At 38.2% G+C, this 21826-nt stretch overlaps 1 protein-coding gene across 5 annotated transcripts in view; it reads right to left on the reverse strand.

Moving 5' to 3' along the window:
- The window catches only part of PPEF1 (protein phosphatase with EF-hand domain 1), a 148767-nt gene that overhangs the window by 65545 nt on the left and 61396 nt on the right, over positions 1–21826 (reverse strand). For all 5 annotated transcript variants that reach the window (XM_073798778.1, XM_019927731.3, XM_073798776.1 and 2 more), the window contains 3 exons: positions 21552–21679; positions 12728–12788; positions 2673–2833 (listed from right to left, as the gene is read on the reverse strand). In XM_073798778.1, the coding sequence (XP_073654879.1) occupies positions 2673–2833; positions 12728–12788; positions 21552–21679 (350 nt within the window). The remainder of the gene's footprint in view (positions 1–2672; positions 2834–12727; positions 12789–21551; positions 21680–21826) is intronic.

The following is a 21826-nucleotide window of genomic DNA, read 5'->3' on the forward strand; positions in this document are numbered from 1 at the left end:
GACAAGATACCAGCAAACCAAATCCAACAGAATTTCTAAAGAATTATATACCATAACCAAGTGGGATTTATTCCAGGAATATAAGAGTGGTTCAACATAAGAAAACTAACCAATGTAATACACAACATTACTACAATGAAGGGAAAAAAACACACAATCATCTCAACTAATGCAGAAAAAGTATTTGACAAATTCCAACACCTTTTCATGATAAAGCCACTCAGAAAACTAGGAATAGATGGACACTTCCTCAACTTGATAAACAGCATTTATTAAAAACAAAACAAAACAAAACCATAACTAACATCAAACTCAATGGTGAAAAGATTAAAAGCTTTCTCCCTAAGATCAGGAACAAGAAAAGCATGTCCACTCTCACCACTGCTATTCAACATTATACTGGCAATCCTAGCCAGAGCAGTTAGGCAAGAAAAAGAAATAAAAGGCATCTAAACCAGAAACGAAGAAGTAAAACTCTATTCACAGATGATGTGATCCTGTATATAGAATATCCAAAAGAATACACACACACACACACACACACACACACACATATTACAGCTAATAAATGAATTCACCAAAGTTGCAGAGTAAAAGATCAACCCACAAAAATCAGTTGTGTTTCTATACACCAGCAATGAACAGTTCAAAAGGGAATTAAGAAAGCAATTCGTTTTATAATAGCAACCAAAAGAATAAAATACCTAGGAATAAATTTAAGGTAGTGAAAGACTTGTACACTGAAAAGTATAAAATTATAAAGCATAGCTGAAGGAAATTAAAGAAGACCCAAATAAATGGAAAAACATCCCATGTTCATGGATTAGAAGACTTAATATTGTCAAGAAGACAATATTACCCAAAGCAATCTACAGATTCAGTGCAACCCCTACCAAAATCTCAGTGGGCTTTTTTGCATAAATGGAAAAGTCAATCTTCAAATTCACTGCAAGGGACCCTAAATGCCAAAACAATATTGAAAAAGAATAACAAAGTCAAAGGATTGACACTTCCTGATTTCAAAACTTACCACAAAGCTACAGTAATCAAGACAATGTGGTACTGGCATAAGGATAGACACACACACCAATGGAAAAGAATTGGAAGTCCAGAAATAAATCCAGACAGCTATGGCCTATTAATTTTTTACAAAGGAACCAAAACCATTCAATGGGGAAAGAACAGATTCTTCAACAAAAGGTATAGGGACAACTGCATATCCACATGCAAAGAATGAAGTTGGACCCATACTTCATACCATATAGAGATGTTAACTGAAAACGGCTCATAGAGCTAAATGTCAGAGCTAAAACTATAAAATTCTTAAAAGAAAACATAGGGGTAAACCTTCATGACCTTGGATTTAGCAATGGATTCTTAGATATGATGCCAAAACACAAGCAACGAAAGAAAAAAGGAGATAAATTGGACGTCATCAAAATTAGAAACTTTTGTGACTCAAAAGACATTATTAAGAAAGTGACAAGACAACCTACAGAATGGGAGAAAATATTTGCAAATTGTATACCTGATAAGGGACTTGTATCCAGAATATATAAAGAACCCTTACAACTCAATAGTAAAAAGACAAATAACCTGATTTTAAAATGGGCAAAGGATCTGAATAGACATTTCTCCAAAGAATGTGTACAAATGGCCAGTAAGCATGAAAAGATGCTCAACATCTTAGCCATTAGGGAAATGCATATGAGAACCACAATTAGATACCACTTTACACACAACTAGGATAGCTATAATAAAATTAAAAATTTTTTTAAAACATAAAATAACAAATGTTGGCAAAAAATGTGGAGAAACTGGAACCCTCACCTATTACTAGTGGTAATGTAAAATGGTACAGCCACTGTGGAAAACAATTTAGCAGTTCCTCAAAATGTTAAACATTGAGTCACCATATGACTCAGCAATTCCACTCCTAGATATAGAAACAACAGAATTGAAAACATATGTTCATATAAAAACTTACACATAAATGTTCATGGCAGCATTGCTCATAATAGCCAAAAGGTAGAAAAAATCCAAATGTTCATCCACTGATGAATGGATAAAAATGTGGTATACTCATATAATAGAATATTAGTCAGCCATAAAAATAAAGGAGTGATGAAATATACCATGGCATGAATGAATCTTAAAAACATTATGCTACGGGAAATAAGCCACATACAAAAGGAAACATATTACATGACTCCGTTTGTACAAAATATCCAGAAGAGACAAATCCACAGAGACAGAAAGTAGAACAGTGGTTGCCAGGAGTGGGGGAGGAGGGAATGGTAATGGGTACGGCACTTCTTCTGGGGGTGAAGAAAATGTTCTGGAATTAGATATTAGTGATTGTTACACAATCTTGTGAATGTACTAAAAAGCACTGAATCAATCGTACACTTTAAAATGGTGAATTTTATAGTATGTGAATTAAACCTCAGAAAAAGAACAAGGAAATACTGTAAGCCTACAGATAGAGAGGAGGTTTCTGTGCACCTGAGGAGATTTGTATTTAATGGGTTAAGCAGAGCAGAGGGTAGCTCTCACTTAATGTGAAGTTTTTTCCCAAGGGAATGCATTTCTGCTGTAGTATTTTCATCTATTCATTCAACAGATAGCACATGTTATGTACAAGAATCAGGACAGTATCTGCTTCTACTTGCCTGTTGTTGCTTGAAGGCCTCAATCAGTAAATCAATATCAGTAAAAGTGAGAGGAAATTGCAGTCGAGGACCACAGTAGGAGTCTGGGACGTCTATCAACACCCAATAGTCCTGTCTATCCTTGTCCTGGATGTTGCTGTCAAAAAGGTGAGTTACTAATTCTGGAAATGGAAAGACAGAAAAGGGGGGAAAAATCTACATTCCCATACTTAAAATGCAATAAATAACTTCTTGAATACCTAGCCCATGTAAGGCACTGTGCTAAGTGTTATGAATACCAAGATAACCCACACATAACCATGAGGAATGATTTGTTCTGAGATCAGTAGGTACATTCACATGAAGCATCATTATCCCTTCCCAGGTGGACATTTTACCAAAGCAGTGAGTTCATCAGCGGGGAGGAGAGGGAGGAGCACAGGGAAAACTGGTCAATCAAGGTATTTTGATGCTCTGAAGCTCTAACTCTACATTTTTTTTTGCCCACTCTAATATCTCAGATTTTTACTAATAGGGCTAGAAACATAACAATACATTGTATTTGGTTCAAATATCTGTGGCTATTCAGAATCTACAGAAAATTAAATGGCAACATTTAACTTTTCCCTGTTAGACACTTCAAATTCTACTTACGTAATTGATTTGTTTCTCTTGTCACATAAAAACCAATTTTCTGACATGATTTTCTTTTTCTTCTTGGTAACAAACCATAGGCAGAAATTCCCAAAGGACCTCTCTCTCGAAGAGATATTTCTGTGTAACGGATTACCTGCACTGCCCATTTCAGTAGGTGCTGAGACCCAGGATCTCTTTCTTGCTAGACTGCCTATGAAACAGTCAGCCCAAGAAAAGAAATCTGGCCAATTCAGGTGGAGAAAGATGAAAAGTGATATGGTAGATTGATTGTAAAAGTATCCCCAATTCTCTACTCCAACCTCTAGTCATGCTCTTTTTAATGTGATTTTTGCAGCCACTCTCATCAAGAGTCTCCTTCCCCAGACCTTGAAGCTGGGTTGGGTTTGTGACTTGAGTTGGACTAAAGAATATGGTGGAAGTGTTATGTACCAGTTCCAAGCCGGCCTCAGGAGGCCTTGTATGCTTCCATGCTCTCTCTTTTGAAACTGTGTCACTACCACAAATCCCAGGCTAGTCTACTGAAAGCTCCAAGACCATGTGGAGCAGAGCTGAGTCACCCAAGCCACGGCCATCCTAGATCAGCCACGCGCCAGCAGACCTGTAAACACGAGGGAACTCCAACCAAGACCCAAAAAACTGCCAAATCAAGTCTGCCAAGATCAGCAGAAGTGCTCAGCTGATCTGTACACTTGTGAGCAAAAAGAAATGTTTATTACATGCTACTGAGCTATTATAGTTGTTTAATACACAGTATTATTGCAGTAACAGATAACTGATAGAGAGGACAATGACATACTCTTCAGCTCATTAATACTGAATTGCTACTAAGCTCATTAATTAGAAGTTCTCTAGGGCTTCCCTGGTGGCACAGTGGTTGAGAATCCACCTGCCAATGCAGGGGACACGGGTTGAAGCCCTGCCTGGTCTGGGAAGATCCCACATGCCACGGAGCAACTAAGCCTGTGTGCCACAACTACTGAGCCCGCGTGCCACAACTACTGAAACCCGCACGCCTAGAGCCCGTGCTCCGCAACGAGAAGCCACTGCAATGAGAAGACTGCACACCACAACAAAGAGTAGCCCCCGCTCACCGCAACTAGAGAAAGCCCGCATGCAGCAACAAAAATCCAATGCAGCCAAAAATAAATAAATAAATGAATAAGAAGTTCTCTATAGGTTTGGAAGGTATGATGTTAGCAGATGTAGATAGAATACGTTGTTTTTCATTATTCAGTTATGCTGAGAGATTACAATTAAAAATTAAACTTGAAATTTTTTTCTAAAGTCATAATATTTGGTAATTTTAAATGTTTTCTAAATTATTGTGTACTCCAATATTTTTTTGTGGTAATTGACGATGTTTTATAAGAAGTTAAATTTAGGAGTAATAATGTCTGTCTTCAGTGTGGTCCAGCAGAGGTTATTTTTCTCATTTGGATTTGGTTTGAGATTTGAGAAAACTTAATTATTTCATTTTATGTTTGAAAACTAGAAATGCAGAGCATCTTGGTAAATTTTATCTCAGGTTCATTTTGCAGGCAGAAAAGCCAAAATATTCTACTTGACTATCTTAATGATCATTTCAACTTGGTAGTCTTTCTTAGAATAGCATCTTACTCCAAAAAAACACCTTTCTTCTTCCCAGCTTTACTTACTGAAAAATCAGGCTCCTCTTGGGAAAACAACAACAACAACCAAACAAACAAAACCAAAAACAACCTCAGCAGTTTCACTATACCATCTTTTTTTTTTTAACATCTTTATTGGAGTATAATTGCTTTCCAATGGTGTGTTAGTTTCTGCTTTATAACAAAGTGAATCAGCTATACATATACAAATATCCCCACATCCCTTCCCTCTTGCGTCTCCCTCCCACCCTCCCTATCCCACCCCTCTAGGTGGTCACAAAACATCGAGCTGATCTCCCTGTGCTATGCGGCTGCTTCCCACTAGCTATCGGTTTTACATTTGGTAGTGTACCTATGTCCATGCCACTCTCTCACTTTGTCCCAGCTTACCCTTCCCTCTCCCCATATGCTCAAGTCCATTCTCTAGTAGGTCTGCATCTTTATTCCCGCACTATATCATCTTATAACTACCTTACTGAGAAATCCCAACTGGTGAGGTATAAACAAGAACTGATTTTCTTTTCCCGATCATTGCCTTCACCAATGTTCTGTCAACTTTCCCTTTCTCATCAGCTAACTGACACATCAAGTCAATTCCACCAGTTCTGGTTATTAAAACTCAGTCTTGTTATTTAAGACCATAATAAAAATATTGCTTTTCTTCTTAAAAAAAAAAAGTTCAGTCTGGCCCTTCCTTTCATACATTTGATGACCCTCATTTCTTATAAGTTCAGTGATAAATATATGAAAAAGCACCATTTCCCTAAACCAATTTTTTTTTTTTTTTTTTGGCCTTGCTCTGCAGCTTGCAGGATCTTAATTCCCCAACCAGGGATTGAACCTGGGCCCCCTGCAGTGGAAGCACAGAGTACTAACCACTGGGCCACCAGGGAATCCCCTAAACCAATTCTTTTTTTTTTTTTTAATTTAGTTTTGCCTGCATTGGGTCTTCGTTGCTGTGCACGGGCTTTCTCTAGTTGCAGCAAGCAGGGGCTACTCTTTGTTGCGGTGTGCCGGCTTCTCATTGCTGCGGAGCACGGGCTCTAGGCACCTGGGCTTCAGTAGTTGTGGCACGTGGGCTCAGTAGTTGTGGCTCGTGGGCTCTAGAGCGCAGGCTCAGTCGTTGTGGCGCACGGGCTTAGATGCTCCGCGGCATGTGGGATCTTCCCGGACCAGGACTCAAACCTGTGTCCCCTGCATTGACAGGCGAATTCTTAACCACTGTGCCACCAGGGAAGCCCCCTAAACCATTCTTAATCAAAACTACTCAATATGAAATATCAATAAACATCAAATCATAATCCTTCTGCTGGTTTTTATCCACATAAAAAAGAATAACATAGATTTTCTTCCTAACGTGGGTAGCTAACGTGCATCATATGTGAAAACAATCAAAAGCGTTAACATTTCAAATGCAAGTACTGTCCTTGTGGGCTGTAACTATTATAACTAATAATAATAATTTAATGAATGCCAGCAATAAGAATATTTGTGCAACATGTGATTAGAATTAATCCATACCTATTTGGTTTACAATTCTGTCAACATGAATCTACAGTAATTAAATATAATAAAATCTTGACTTATAACTGAATGATGCCTTAACAAGTTGTTCTAAAGAAAATACCTCAAAAATACCCCCTACACACAATCTTCTTTTGCCCAGTACAGACTCAAAATCTGGACTAGGAAAAATCTAAAGCCCATAATTAAAAAAAAAAAAACAATTTCTGCCTCTACCACCTGCATATGTCACTTTGAATACAAGCTCCAGACGTTGCTGGAAAAAGAAAAGCACAAACTGAACCATGTTTATAGTTATTTCATTTCTCAATTATGAATCTGGATTAAAATCATGAGTGTTCATACAATAAGTTCAATAGATGCCAAGATGAAAGTTTGTAAAATTCAACACCTGTTCTTGATTTTTTTAAAAACTCAGAAAACTAGGAATGGAAGGATACCTCCTTAACGTATTTTTTAAAATTTAAATCAACGGTAATGGTTTTTCCATTAAATCATTAACAAAACGAGGATGCCCACTTTCACTGTTTCATTTTAACACTGTTCTGTATCTCCAGCAAATATAATAAAACATGAAGCCAAAATAAGAGCAGTGACTCTTGCATAGAAAGATATAAAAATAAAGTTACTTGTGACCAGTGTGATTAAATATCTACACTCAAGGAAATCAACTGAAAAACTCCCGGAATTGATAGGAAAATTAAAATAATACAGCGGTTAATCTCACTGGTTTGAATCACAGCTTCACCACTGATAAGATGAATAACCTTGGGAGGTTACCTTATAAGCCTCAGTATTCTCATCCACAAAAGGGGGATGAGAATACTAATTCCACTGGTTTGTCATGAAAACTAAATGAAATGATATATTTAAAGCACTTAAAAGACATGGCACATGGCATTTAATAAATATGAGTAGTAATAATAATAATTATTATTATTTAATGTTACTGCTCAATAGTATCACAATACAAAATAAACAGACATAAACCAAACGCTTCACTAAATACTACCAATAATCTTTAGGGAGATATGGGGGGGAGATATCTTATTCACCATAGCAACAAAAAATATAAAATACGTGGCTTGATAGGACATTTTGATTGATCTGGGAAGCAGAAAGAAAAGTCAAAACAACACTTCCACTCACTCCATCCCACTCCCCACTTCCACCAGACTCTGTTTAAACCTGTTGCTATGTATATAGCAGCTTTGGCTTTCTACCTGTGGGAGGAGGCTGATGTGAAAAATCAGACTGGGGAATGGATGTGCAGCATCTCCCCATCAAGTCCTATGAATTGGCTTTGAGCAAGCAGTAGGACATGTAGGTCACCTCTCATCTTTGGAACACCCAGAATGTCTCAGCATACTCTGTGCCTCAGAGTTAAAACCATTAATCTGGCCCTGGTATCTGGAAATGTTAAGTGACCTTCCAGTCCCTAAATATACCCTGCTTAGGGGTCATAGCACTTCTGCCAAACAGGCCTAGGTAGAGGTTGTCTGGAACTCTCCCACCAAAAAGGGCCATCAGAAAGCAACTTACAGTAATGTACAGTATGGTGACTCTAGTCAATAATACTCTATTATATATTGAAAGTTGCTAAGAGAGTACACTTTAAAAGCTCTCACCACACACACACAAAATTGTAACTATGTGAATGGATGCATGTGTTAACTAACATTGTGGTAATCATTTTGCAATATATGCATATAAGAAATCATTATACTGTACACCTTAAACTTATATAATGTTATATGTTAACTATATTTTAATAAAGCTGGAAAAAATTTTGAAAGTGAAATCAACATACAGCAATAATCTGTAAATCTCTTTTTCTGATACATATAATAACTAAATCAGTATGATTCTAGGACCCTATAATAGAGAGATGTATAAGATAACAGACAGCCCGGAAATATGCCCTATTACACATTTTTAAATGAATATATTATGAAGGAGGCACTACAAAACATGGTGAAAAGATACATTATGAAATAAATGGCATGGGGAAAATTTGGTTAACTACTTGGACATTTTCTTCGTAGGTGTGTTTTTTAATTATTCTCAACCACTAGGCATCAAATTTTCCTTTTTTAGTTTAATATCAAAAATTCAAAATTTATGAAATGTTAAAACTTTTAGAAGTCAAATCATAAAAAATCTAGAAAAATAGCCATGGTAATCCACATTTTAAATATTTCGGGGCCAAAAAAAAAAAAAAAAAAAAAAAAAAAAAAAATAAATATTTCGGGGCCTTCTAAGTTTAAAAGCCAAGGATTCACAAAGAAAAAGATATTTAGACTTGAAAAGAAAGATAATTTAAATAATTAATGGATGAAAATTTCCTAAACCTGACAAAAATATCAACTTAGATATAACAGAAGCTCAGCAAACCCCACACAGGATAAATAAAAATGAAACCTCATCAAGGCATATTATGGTTGAATGCTATTTTCCAATGTCACTTAGGTTATTTTGTTTCTTCCCCACCTCCTTTGGGTGATGGTTATTCATTTGTAATACAATTAAGTTCATTTGTCACAGTGTGTATTCTACTTGGGAATCACATTCTCTCTCTCTTCCTATTTTTAATTAATTATTATTATTTTTTTTAGGGATGTGAAACATTATCATGGTTCTAAGAGTCAGAACTACAAAAAGGTATTCTCAGAGATGTGTCACTTTCCCCTCATCTCTCCTACCCAAACCCCATTCTCCCCATTCTTTCTGCCCTGCTCCCACCCATCCCTCCATTTCCTGTAGGTAAATAATGTCATTAGTTTCTGATTTACCCTGTAGGTTTCTCCTGTATTTATTTTTGCACAAATGAGCACACATAGACACACACACATGCGTGAACACTCTTATCAGGCAAGGGTTTCTTAAGCAGGATACAGAAAGCACTAACCATGAAAGAAAAAACTTGTACTACATTAAAATCAAGAATGTCTACTCACGGGCTTCCCTGGTGGCGCAGTGGTTGAGAGTCTGCCTGCCGATGCAGGGGACGCGGGTTCATGCCCCAGTCTGGGAAGATCCCACATGCCGCAGAGCGGCTGGGCCCTTGAGCCATGGCCGCTGGGCCTGCGCGTCTGGAGCCTGTGCTCCGCAATGGCAGAGGCCACAACAGTGAGAGGCCCGCGTACCGCAAAAAAAAAAAAAAAAAGAATGTCTACTCACCAAAAGACATCATTTAAAGATTAAATACTAGGGGGATAGATAAAAGCCAAAGACTAGGAACAGATATTCGCAATAAATTTATCTAACAAAGATTCACATTCTCATATTTAGAATACCTACAGAACTCTTAGAAATTGGTAAGAAAAAGGCAGATACCCAATAGAAAAATGGGCAAAAGACCTGAACAGGCACTTTGCCATATGGGATGTCCACGTGACTGCTAAACATTCAAACAGGTGAGCAACTTCTCTGCTCACCAGGGGAATGCAAATTAAAGCAGAAATGTGATACTACTACATACTCACCAGAATGAATAAAATGAAAAGGACTGATAATTTCAAGTGTTGGCAAAGATACTGAACAATTGGAACTCTCATACACTGTTGGCAGTATAACTTGGTACAACAATTTTGTAAAACTGTTTATCAGTACCTAATAAAGCTAAGCATATGCATGCCCTATAACTCCAAACTTCCTTTCCTGGGTTGTGGTACATCTTTATAATAATGGTCCCCAACGAATCATGTCTCCTTGTATTCATATCCCTTTACAAGATAATGCTGCTGCTACTGCTCCCTGCAAGAGATGGATCTTTCCTAACCCCTTTGAATCTGCACCTAGCCTTGTGACTTGCTTTGACCAATAGGATATGGCAGAACTGATTTTGTGTGAGTTCCAGAGCAAAGGCCTAAAGAGGCCTTGTGGCTTCTGCCTTTGCCCTCTTGGGATCTAGCTGCCATGTAAAGAAGTCCAGGATATCCTGTTGGACAGAGAGGCTGCATGAGGAGAACTGAGGTACCCAAGTTCACAGCCCACACCAAAGTCCCAAACATGTAAGAAAACCATTTGGACCTCCCTCTCTAGCCCAGCTAAGTTGAGTGAGCCCAACTGACAGCACGTACAACAAAGACAAGCCATCCCCACTGAGCCCTTCAAATGCCTGACCCACAGAATCACAAGCAATAAAATGGTTGTTGTTTTAAAGCACTAAATTTTGGGGTGGTTTATTATACAGCAATAGATAACTGAAAATGAGCATATAGCAAAAGAAAAGAATATATATGTTCACTAAAAAGGACAAGTACACGAATGTGCATAGCAGTACCATTTAAATTACCAAAACTGAAAACAACTCAAATGTCCATAACAATAGAATGGATAAACTTTGGTATATTCATAAAATTAAATATTATTCAGCAATAAGAATGACCAAATGGATGACTCTCACAAATATAAAGTTGAGTAAAAGAAGCAAAACTGTATGTTTTCATTTATACAGAGAAGTTCAAAAACAAGCAAAACTAAACTAGGAGGTAGAAGTCAGGAAAGTAGTGAGGAGGGTGCAGGGATTGGGTAGTGAGTGGCGGAGAACAGGAGGGGGCTTCTGTGGCTATGATAATGTTTTATTTCTTGTTCTGGGTGCATGTTACAAGGCTGAGTTTACTCTGAGAAAATTTATTAAGTCATATACTTATCATTTGTGTACTTTCCTATAATTTGTATACTTTTCTTCCAGAAAAGTTTACATAAGAAGTTTAAACCACTGTCCCCTTCTCTGATAAAATTTTAAAAATATTTTTAAATCACTGGTATAATTTTTTTAAGCAGATTTTTAAAAATACAGAGCCTAAGTAAATATCTTTGCGCTGGAACCCAGCCATCTGTGGCTATGAATATCCATAAGTGATTCTGATGCATAGCTCAGATTAAAATATTAGGTCATTGGCAGAAAGAGGGCTGTTTCATTTCATTATTATTATATTTCCTCTCAGAAATATTTTTGCCAAAGAACATGAAGCACAAACAACTGTCTTCAAATTGTAATTAGCTAAAAGAAACAAAATGGCAAAATACCTACTTCCCACCCACTCCCCACTCCTCAGGTTTGGCTATTCCACCTTTCAGAAACCTTCTACAGATCATTAAATGCTTTCATTAGTTTCACACATATGTACTTAGCTCAGAGCATACCATTAAAACACCCTTCTTTCACCACTTTGAAGGATGCTCACTAGATTAAAAGATGCTTTAGATGCCATACACATTTTTAACTAGAGCAAAAATAGTTGGCCCAAATTAAAGAAAAATGAGCTTCTAAGTCAAGTGCCTACCTTGAAGATAACAACAGGCAGATCTTAATTTGCAGAGAAATACATGACTTGTGAATAACTATAATTTTTTTTTTTTTTGGCTGTGCCGAGTGGCATGTGAGATCTTAGTTCCCTGACCAGGGACTGAAGCCATGCCCCCTGCAGCGGAAACACTGAGTCCTAACCACTGGACCGCCAGGGAAGTTCCTCAATAACTATCATTTTAAAATCATTTTGAATCACCCCTATATTGTCTGTATCTGAAATGATTTATTCAGTCATTTCAGAATGACTAAATAAATGATAGATAAATACACAGCCTGACAGACAGCTAGCTAGCTATGGAGAAAACAGAGACATGATGGTGCCAACTGTGTTTAATCCCCCACCCAGATCTGTTTCATGAAATAGTCAAGATATTTTGATCTCTCAGCACAAAAGTTCTGTAGATTAAAAATAAGATCCTCTTTACTAAGCTACTATTGTACATTAGTAGGTTGTGGTTCAGAGAAGGTATTCAACATACTAATGTAAAATGAAATCTAATTCAGTTTATTTATTTATTTATTTACTTTTTGCGGTACGTGGGCCTCTCACTGTTGTGGCCTCTCCCGTTGCGGAGCACAGGCTCCGGACGCGCAGACTCAGCGGCCATGGCTCACAGGCCCAGCCGCTCTGCGGCACGTGGGATCCTCCCGGACCGGGGCGCGAACCTGCGTCCCCTGCATCAGCAGGCGGACTCTCAACCACTGTGCCACCACGGCAGCCCTAATTCAGTTTTTTGAAAATGAAAAAATTAAATGGTCAATTAGTTAACAGCAATCAAGGATGGAAAAAGCCAGTTAAACTGTTTTCACCAGTTGCTTGGTGTCACACAGACAAGACAGATGGGCATCTTTTTAATTTCTTAGTGTTCTCTCATCTTCAGTTTACATTCCTTGATGAGACAATTCAATATTTAATGACTCCTTTTCAAAAGACTAAACTTTTTACTTACCTGAATCTTCCTCAAGTAGACGTGTATAGTTTTCCAACATGAAGGAGAAGAAGTTCGACAGCTGGACAAAATAAAAATACATTGATCAATTAATGAATCCCAAACAGGTACTGTTGGTATTCCACGCAAGTCCCCTTTACTCCTCTGAAGGTTCTCATCTCCCAGCTGCCATAGATGGTAATGGGTATCGCTTCTACCTGCCCGCCTCCTCCCCAGGATTGCCCTTGGCAGATGGGCAGCAGCTCCCCCAGAGTCGCTTAGGATATCAGATACCCCTCCCTCCTGGGGGGATGCCCATAGAAAAAGACTAACTGAAGCAAGAGTATCACAGCCCAGACCCCCACCTCTCTTGCCACTGGGTGGGACAAACTGACGCATTTCACACTTCAGAGCTCCCAGTGGGATCAGGCTGAGGTCAGACTTCTCCAGAAAACATATTTTTCCCTAGCTTCTTCCCTGTCCTATCTTGCTTTCCTCACTCCCTTATAGGTTTTTCCTGAGAATACTCTCTCAGGAAGTCACTTGTACCAGAAGCCCCTATCTCAGACTCTGCTTCTAGGAAACCCACTTAAGACAGCTGCTAGATTTTTTTCATTATGATCTCTTCTATTTCTTTCGGTGGTGGGAATAAGGGATATTCTTAAATGCCAAATATATTTGGTAAATGAAGGAAGGAAGGGAGGGAGGAAGGGAAAGATGGAAATCTACCAGTATTCCAACCATCACCTAGATACTGCCTCTATGCCCACCAATTAGCTGCAAAGACCTGCATGTATACAGGACAAATAACTTCCAAGCCCTGTCTCCCGTGAAGAGTGAACACTAAGGAAACTTATCAATCTGGGAGTAGATCTGGCAGTTGAGGGAAGGAAGACCTTCCATACAAATATATCAAAATCTATGATTTTAACGCTGTTGATGGATTTGTCAACTAAGAGTCAACAGAAATCACAATGAGATACCACTTCACACACACTAGGATGACTATCATCAAAAAAGACAAATAATAACAAATGTTGGCAAAGATGTGGCAAAATTAAAGCCATCATACACTGCTGGTGGGAATGCAAAATGGTACAGCTGCTTTGGAAAACAGTTTAGCAATTACTCAAAAAGTTAAACACAGACTTACTCGATGACCCAGCAATTCCACTCCTAGGTATATACCCAAGAGAACTGAACAAAAATGTTCACATAAAAACTTGCACACAATTATTCATAGCAGCATTATTCATAACAGCCAAAAAAGTGGAAGCAACCCAAATGAGTTATCCACTGAGGAAAGGATAAACAAAATGTGCTATATCTATACAATGGAATAATATTCAAAAATAAAGAGGAATGAACTATTGACACATGCTACAACATGGATGAACCTTGAAGACAATATGCTAAATGAAAGAAGCCAGTCACAAAGGATCGCATATTGTGTGATTCCGTTTATTTGAAATGGCCAGAACAGTCAAATCCATAAAGACAAAAGCAGATTAGTAGTTGCCGGGGGCTGGGCAGAGGGCGGGAATGGGGAGTGAGTGCTAATCAGTATAGAGGTGATTTTTTTCCTTCTTTGGTTGGGGGGTGATGAAAATGTTCTAAAATATATTGTGGTGATGATTGCACAACTTTGTGAATAAACAAAAGGCCATTGAATTTTCTACTTCATTATTCTTTTTTGAATTTTATTTTATTTTTTATACAGCAGGTTCTTATTAGTCATCAATTTTATAAACATCAGTGTATACATGTCAATCCCAATCGCCCACTTCATACCACCACCACCCCGAGGCCTTCCCCCCTTGGTGTCCATACGTTTGTTCTCTACATCTGAATCTCAATTTCTGCCCTGCAAAATGGTTCATCTGTACCATTTTTCTAGGTTCCACATATATGCGTTAATATATGATATTTGTTTTTCTCTTTCTGACTTACTTCACTCTGTATGACAGTCTCTAGATCCATCCACGTCTCAACAAACGGCCCAATTTCGTTCCTTTTTATGGCTGAGTAATATTCCATTGTATATATGTACCACTACTTCTTTATCCATTTGTCTGTCGATGGGCATTTAGGTTGCTTCCGTGACCTGGCTATTGTAAATAGTGCTGCAATGAACACTGGGGTGCATGTGTCTTTTCGAATTATGGTTTTCTCTGGGTATATGCCCAGTAGTGGGATTGCTAGATCATATGGTAATTCTATTTTTACTTTTTTAAGGAACTTCCATACTGTTCTCCACAGGGGCTACATAGGTTGACAATGCCACCAACAGCGCAAGACAGTTCCCTTTTCTCCACACCCTCTCCAGCATTTGTTGTTTGTAGATTTTCTGATGATGCCCATTCTAACTGGTGTGAGGTGATACCTCATTGTAGTTTCGATATGCATTTCTCTAATAATTAGTGAGTTTGAGCAGCTTTTCATGTGCTTCTTGGCCATCTGTATGTCTTCTTTGGAGAAATGTCTATTTAGGTCTTCTGCCCATTTTCGGATTGCGTTGTTTGTTTCTTTAATTTTGAGCTACATGAGCTGTTTATATATTTTGGAGATTAATCCTTTGGCCACTGATTCATTTGCAAATATTTTCTCCCATTCTGAGGGTTGTCTTTTTGTCTTGTTTATGGTTTCCTTTGCTGTGCAAAAGCTTTTAAGTTTCATTAGGTCCCATTTGTTTATTTTTGTTTTTATTTCCATTACTCTAGGAGGTGGATCAAAAAAGATCTTGCTGTGATTTATGTCAAACAGTGTTCTTCCTATGTTTTCCTCGAAGAGTTTTATAGTGTCCGGTCTTACATTTAGGTCTCGAATCCATTTTGAGTTTTTTTTGTGTGTATAGTGTTAGGGAGTGCTCTAATTTCATCCTTTTACATATAGCTGTCCAGTTTTCCCAGCACCACTTATTGAAGAGACTGTCTTTTCTCCATTGTATATCCTTGTCTCCTTTGTCATAGATTAGTTGACCATAGATGCGTGGGTTTACCTCTGGGCCTTCTATCTTCTTCCATTGATCTATGTTTCTGTTTTTGTGCCAGTACCATATTGTCTTCATTACTGTAGCTTTATAGTATAGTCTGAAGTCAGGGAGTCTGATTCCTCCAGCTCCATTTTTCTCCCTCAAGACTGCTTTGGCTATTTGGGGCCTTTTGTGTCTCCATACAAATTTTAAGATTTTTTGTTCTAGTTCCGTAAAAAATGCCATTGGTAATTTGATAGGGATTGCATTGAATCGCTAGGTAGCTTTGGGTAGTATAGTCATTTCCACAATATTGATTCTTCTAATCCAAGAACATGGTATATCTCTCCATCTGTTGGTATCATTTTTAATTTCTTTTATCAGTGTCTTATAGTTTTCTGCATACAGGTCTTTTGTCTCCCTAGGAAAGTTTATTCCTAGGCATTTTATTCTTTTTGTTGCAGTGGTAAATGGGAGTGTTTCCTTAATTTCCCTTTCAGATTTTTCATCATTAGTGTATAGGAATGCCAGAGATTTCTGTGCATTAATTTTGTATCCTGCAACTTTACCAAATGCATTGATTAGCTCTAGTAGTTTTCTGGTGGCATCTTTAGGATTCTCTATGTATAGTATCATGTCATCTGCAGTGACAGTTTTACTTCTTCTTTTCCAATTTGTATTCCTTTTATTTCTTCTTCTTCTCTGATTGCTGTGGCTAGGACTTCCAAAACTATGTTGAATAATAGTGGTGAGAGTGGACATTCTTGTCTTGTTCCTGATCTTAGAGGAAATGCTTTCAGTTTTTCACCATTGAGAATGATGTTTCCTGTGGGTTTGTCATATATGCCCTTTATTATGTTGAGGTAAGTTCCCTCTATGCCCACTTTCTGGAGAGTTTTTGTCATAAATGAGTGTTGCATTTTGTCAAAAGCTTTTTCTGCATGTATTGAGATGGTCATATGGTTTTTATTCTTCTATTTGTTAATAGGGTGTATCACATTGATTGATTTGCATATATTGAAGAATCCTTGCATCCCTGGGATAAATTCCACTTGATCATGGTATATGATCCTTTTAATGTGTTGTTGGATTCTGTTTGCCAGTATTTTGTTGAGGATTTTTACATCTATATTCATCAGTGATATTGGTCAGTAATTTTCTTTTGTTGTAGTCTCTTTGTCTGGTTTTGGTATCAGGGTGAGGGTGGCCTCATAGAATGAGTTTGGGAGTGTTCCTTCCCCTGAAATTTTTTGGAAGAGTTTGAGAAGGATGGTGTTACATCTTCTCTAAATGTTTGATAGAATTCACCTGTGAAGCCATCTGGTCCTGGACTTTTGTTTGTTGGAAGATTTTTTTTTTTGGCAGTACGCGGGCATCTCACTGTTCTGGCCTCTCCCATTGCGGAGCACAGGCTTGGGACGCGCAGGCTCAGCAGCCATGGCTCATGGGCCCAGCCGCTCCGCGGCATGTGGGATCCTCCCGGACCAGAGCACGAACCCGTATCCACTGCATCGGCAGGCGGACTCTCAACCACTGCACCACCAGGGAAGCCCCGTTGGAAGATTTTTAATCACAGTTTCAATTTCATTACTTGTGATTGGTCTGTTTATATTTTCTATTTCTTCCTGGTTCAGTCTTGGAAGGTTATACCTTTCTAAGAATTTGTCCGTTTCTTCCAGGTTGTCCATTTTTTTGGCATAGAGTTGCTGGTAGTAGTCTCTTAGGATGCTTTGTATTTCTGTGGTGTCTGTTGTAACTTCTCCTTTTTCATTTCTAATTTTATTGATTTGAGTCCTCTCCCTCTTTTTCTTGATGAATCTTGCTAATAGTTTACCAATTTTGCTTATCTTCTCAAAGAACCAGATTTTAGTTTTATTGATGCTTGCTACTGTTTTCTTTGTTTCTATTTCATTTATTTCTGGTCTGATCTTTATGATTTCTTTCCTTCTGCTAACTTTGATTTTGTTTGTTCTTCTTTCTCTAGTTCCTTTAGGTGTAAGGTTAGATTGTTTATTTGAGATTTTTCTTGTTTCTTGAGGTAGGCTTGTATAGCTATAAACATCCCGCTTAGAACTGCTTTTGCTGCATCCCACAGGTTTTGGATTGTTGTGTTTTCATTGTCATGTGTCTCTAGGTATTTTTTGATTTCCTCTTTGATTTCTTCAGTGATCTCTTGGTTATTTAGTAATGTAGTGTTTAGTCTCCAAGTGTTTGTGTTTTTTACGTTTTTCCCTTGTAATTCATTTCTAATCTCATAGCGTTGTGGTCAGAAAAGATTCTTGGTATGATTTGAATTTTCTTAAATTTACTGAGGCTTGATTTGTGACCCAAGATGGGATCTATCCTGGGGAATGTTCCGTGCGCACTTGAGAAGAACATGTAATCCCCTGTTTTTAGATGGAATGTCCTATAAATATCAATTAAATCTATCTGGTCTATTGTTTCATTTAAAGCTTCTGTTTTCTTATTTATTTCCATTTTGGATGATCTGTCCATTGGTGTAAGTGAGGTATTAAAAGTCCCCTACTATTATTGTGTTACTGTCCATTTCCTCTTTTATAGCTGTTACCAGTTGCCTTATGTATTGAGGTGCTCCTATGTTGGGTGCATATATATTTATAATTGTTATATCTTCTTCTTGGATTGATCCCTTTGATCATTACATAGTGTCCTTCCTTGTCTCTTGCAACATTCTTTATTTTAAAGTCTATTTTATCTGATATGAGTATTGCTACTCCAGCTTTCTTTTGATTTCCATTTGCATGGAATATCTTTTTCCATCCTCTCACTTTCATTCTGTATGTGTCCCTAAGTCTGAAGTGGGTCTCTTATAGACAGCATATATATGGGTCTTGTTTTTGTATCCATTCAGCAAGCCTGGTTCTTTTGGTTGGAGCGTTTAATCCATTCACGTTTAAGGTAATTATGGATATGTATGTTCCTATGACCATTTTCTTAATTGTTTGGGGTTTGTTTTTGTAGGTCCTTTTCTCCTCTTGTGTTTCCCACTTAGAGAAGTTCCTTTAGCATCTGTTGTAGAGCTGTTTTGGTGGTGCTGAATTCTCCTCGCTTTTGCTTGTCTGTAAAGCTATTGATTTCTCCATCGAATCTGAATGAGATCCTTGCTGGGTAGAGTAATCTTGCTTGTAGGTTCTTCCCTTTCATCACTTTAAGTATATCATGCCACTCCCTTCTGGCTTGTAGAGTTTCTGCTGAGAAATCAGCCATTAACCTTATGGGAGTTCCCTTGTATGTTATTTGTCGTTTTTCCCTTACTGCTTTCAATAATTTTTCTTTGTCTTTAATTTTTGCCAATTTGATTACTATGTGTCTCCGCGTGTTTCTCCTTGGGTTTATCCTGTATGGGACTCTCTGCACTTCCTGGACTTGGGTGGCTATTTCTTCTCCCATGTTAGGGAAGTTTTCGACTATAATCTCTTCAAATATTTTCTCTGGTCCTTTCTCTCTCTCTTCGCCTTCTGGGACCCCTATAATGTGAATGTTGTTGCCTTTAATGTTGTCCCAGAGGTCTCTTAGGCAATCTTCATTTCTTTTCATTCTTTTTTCTTTATTCTGTTCTGCAGCAGTGAAATCCACCATTCTGTCTTCCAGGTCACTTATCCGTTCTTCTGCCTCAGTTATTCTGGTATTTATTCCTTCTAGTGTAGTTTTCATTTCAGTTATTGTATTGTTCATCTCCGTTTGTTTGTTCTTTAATTCTTCTAGGTCTTGGTTAAACATTTCTTACATCGTCTCAATCTTTGCCTCCATTCTTTTTCCAAGGTCCTGGGTCATCTTCACTATCATTATTCTGAATTCTTTTTCTGGAAGGTTGCCTATCTCCACTTCATTTAGTTGTTTTTCTGGGGTTTTATCTTGTTCCTTCATCTGGTACTTAGCCCTCTATCTTTTCATCTTGTCTTTCTGTGAAAGGAACTGCAGGACTGTAGTTCTTCTTGCTTCTGCTGTCTGCCCTCTGGTGGGTGAGGCTATCTAAGAGGCTTGTGCAAGCTTCCTGATGGGAGGGACTGGTGGTGGGTAGAGCTGACTGTTGCTCTGGTGGGTAGAGCTCAGTAAAACTTTAATCCGCTTGACTGCTGATGGGTGGGGCTGAGTTGCCTCCCTGTTGGTTGTTTGGCCTATGGCAACCCAACACTGGAGCCTACCTGGGCTCTTTGGTGGGGCTAATGGTGGACTCTGGGAGGGCTCATGCCAAGGAGTACTTCCCAGAACTTCTGCTGCCAGTGTCCTTGTCCCCACAGTGAGCCACAGCCACCCCCCGCCTCTGCAGGAGACCCTCCAACACTAGTAGGTATGTCTGGTTCAGGCTCCTATGTGGTCACTGCTCCTTCCCTTGGGTCCCACTGCACACACTACTTTCTGTGTGCCCTCCAAGAGTGGAGTCTCTGTTTCCCCCAGTCCTGTCGAAGTCCTGCAGTCAAATCCCACGAGCCTTCAAAGTCTGATTCTCTAGGAATTCCTCCTCCTGTTGCCGGACCCCCAGGTTGGGAAGCCTGACGTAGGGCTCAGAACCTTCATCCCAGTTGGTGGACCTCTGTGGTATAAGTGTTCTCCAGTCTGTGAGTCACCCACCCAGCAGTTATGGGATTACATTTCGCTGTGATTGCGCCCCTCCTACCGTCTCATTGTGGCTTCTCCTTTGTCTTTGGATGTGGGGTAGCTTTTTCGGTGAGTTCCAGTGTCTTCCTGTCAATGATTGTCCAGCAGCTACTTGTGATTCTGGTGTTCTCACAAGAGGGAGTGAGAGCATGTCCTTCTACTCCACTATCTTGGTTCAGGCTCGAATTTTCTACTTTAAATGGGTGAATTGTATCCCAATAAATTTGTTATTAAAGAAGACTCAATATTTAAAGAATGTACTAATACTGGAATGTCTGTGTACAAAGCATATCAATTTGAGAGCTCACCCTCCCTTTGTCTCCATCACTATATTCTACAGTACTTAAAAGGACAGTCAATGCTGTGAACTGCTAAAGGAATACCTGACTGAATCACATTATATAAGTTTTATAGCTACCAAGAATAAATTCAGCAATTTCTTTAATTCTTTTTGAAATTTTAATTATTTTAAATATTTATTATTTTTATTTTAATTATGTTTATTATGTGCTAAATTTATAAATATATGATTGTCGAAAACTACAAATGATACAGAATGAAAATGCGAAGTCCCCTTCTACCCACTTCCACCCACCAACCATGCTTCTCCCCAGAAATAACCAGAGTAAATACTTTCTGTATATCTTTTTCCAGACTTTTACAGTATGCTTCATTTTCTTTCGCATATATGGGATAAAACTTCATATTGTTCTACAAGTTGATTTTTTCATTAACAAATACGTTATACCAGATCTTTCCAAGATCTTTTTATTGTTAAAAGTACTTTTTTTCTATTAAAAAGCATTAAAGCTGGATTTACATACCGCTTTTGCAAGCTTGACAAAGTCCTTCCTCACCCATTTATATTTTCTTCTAGAATTTTCATATGTTTGCTCCCTGCTCCCAGGAAATTCTTCTATTTATTTAACTCCTTAAAGTACTTTTTTTACTTCATAAAGTAACAACTTTACTATTAGGGCACATACCAGAAAAACAGAATAAGACCATTTTTTACTAGTTAACTAGACATCTGGCAGCCCTCTTAAAAATATGAACTTCAGAACTGAAAAACACCATCCTCTTCCCAAATCATACTCTCTCAGTAGCTAGTTCCAAAACAATGCCACTATATCTTCTATAAAAGCCTTTCACCAAGGTTCTTCAGCTTAAAATGCACTCAAACTTTCATTCTTTCAATAAAAGGGGTAAAGGGAAGCATTTTACCAAAATAAGAGACAAGCTTGCAAAACAGACCTCCAATTGGCCTTGTTCATCAGCATATTCGATGGACTGGAAGATGGTGAGGGCATAGCGTTGTCTGGTCTTCAGCTGAGCACTATGACCTCGGTACCAGTTCTGGATGACCAATGCGGCTTTTAGCGCTGCAGACCCACAGGATACGAAAGGGAAAGAAAAACAGTTACTGTGGAGCTATGGGGGGAAGGTAAGTGCTTCAGAAAAAATCAGTCCACCTGGATTCCTAGGTTCTAAGAACATAAAAACTACAGACAACGAGATGTTCCTTTATG

This window comes from Tursiops truncatus, chromosome X (assembly GCF_011762595.2).
Source record: "Tursiops truncatus isolate mTurTru1 chromosome X, mTurTru1.mat.Y, whole genome shotgun sequence".
In the NCBI taxonomy this organism is placed as follows: Eukaryota; Metazoa; Chordata; class Mammalia; order Artiodactyla; family Delphinidae; genus Tursiops; species Tursiops truncatus.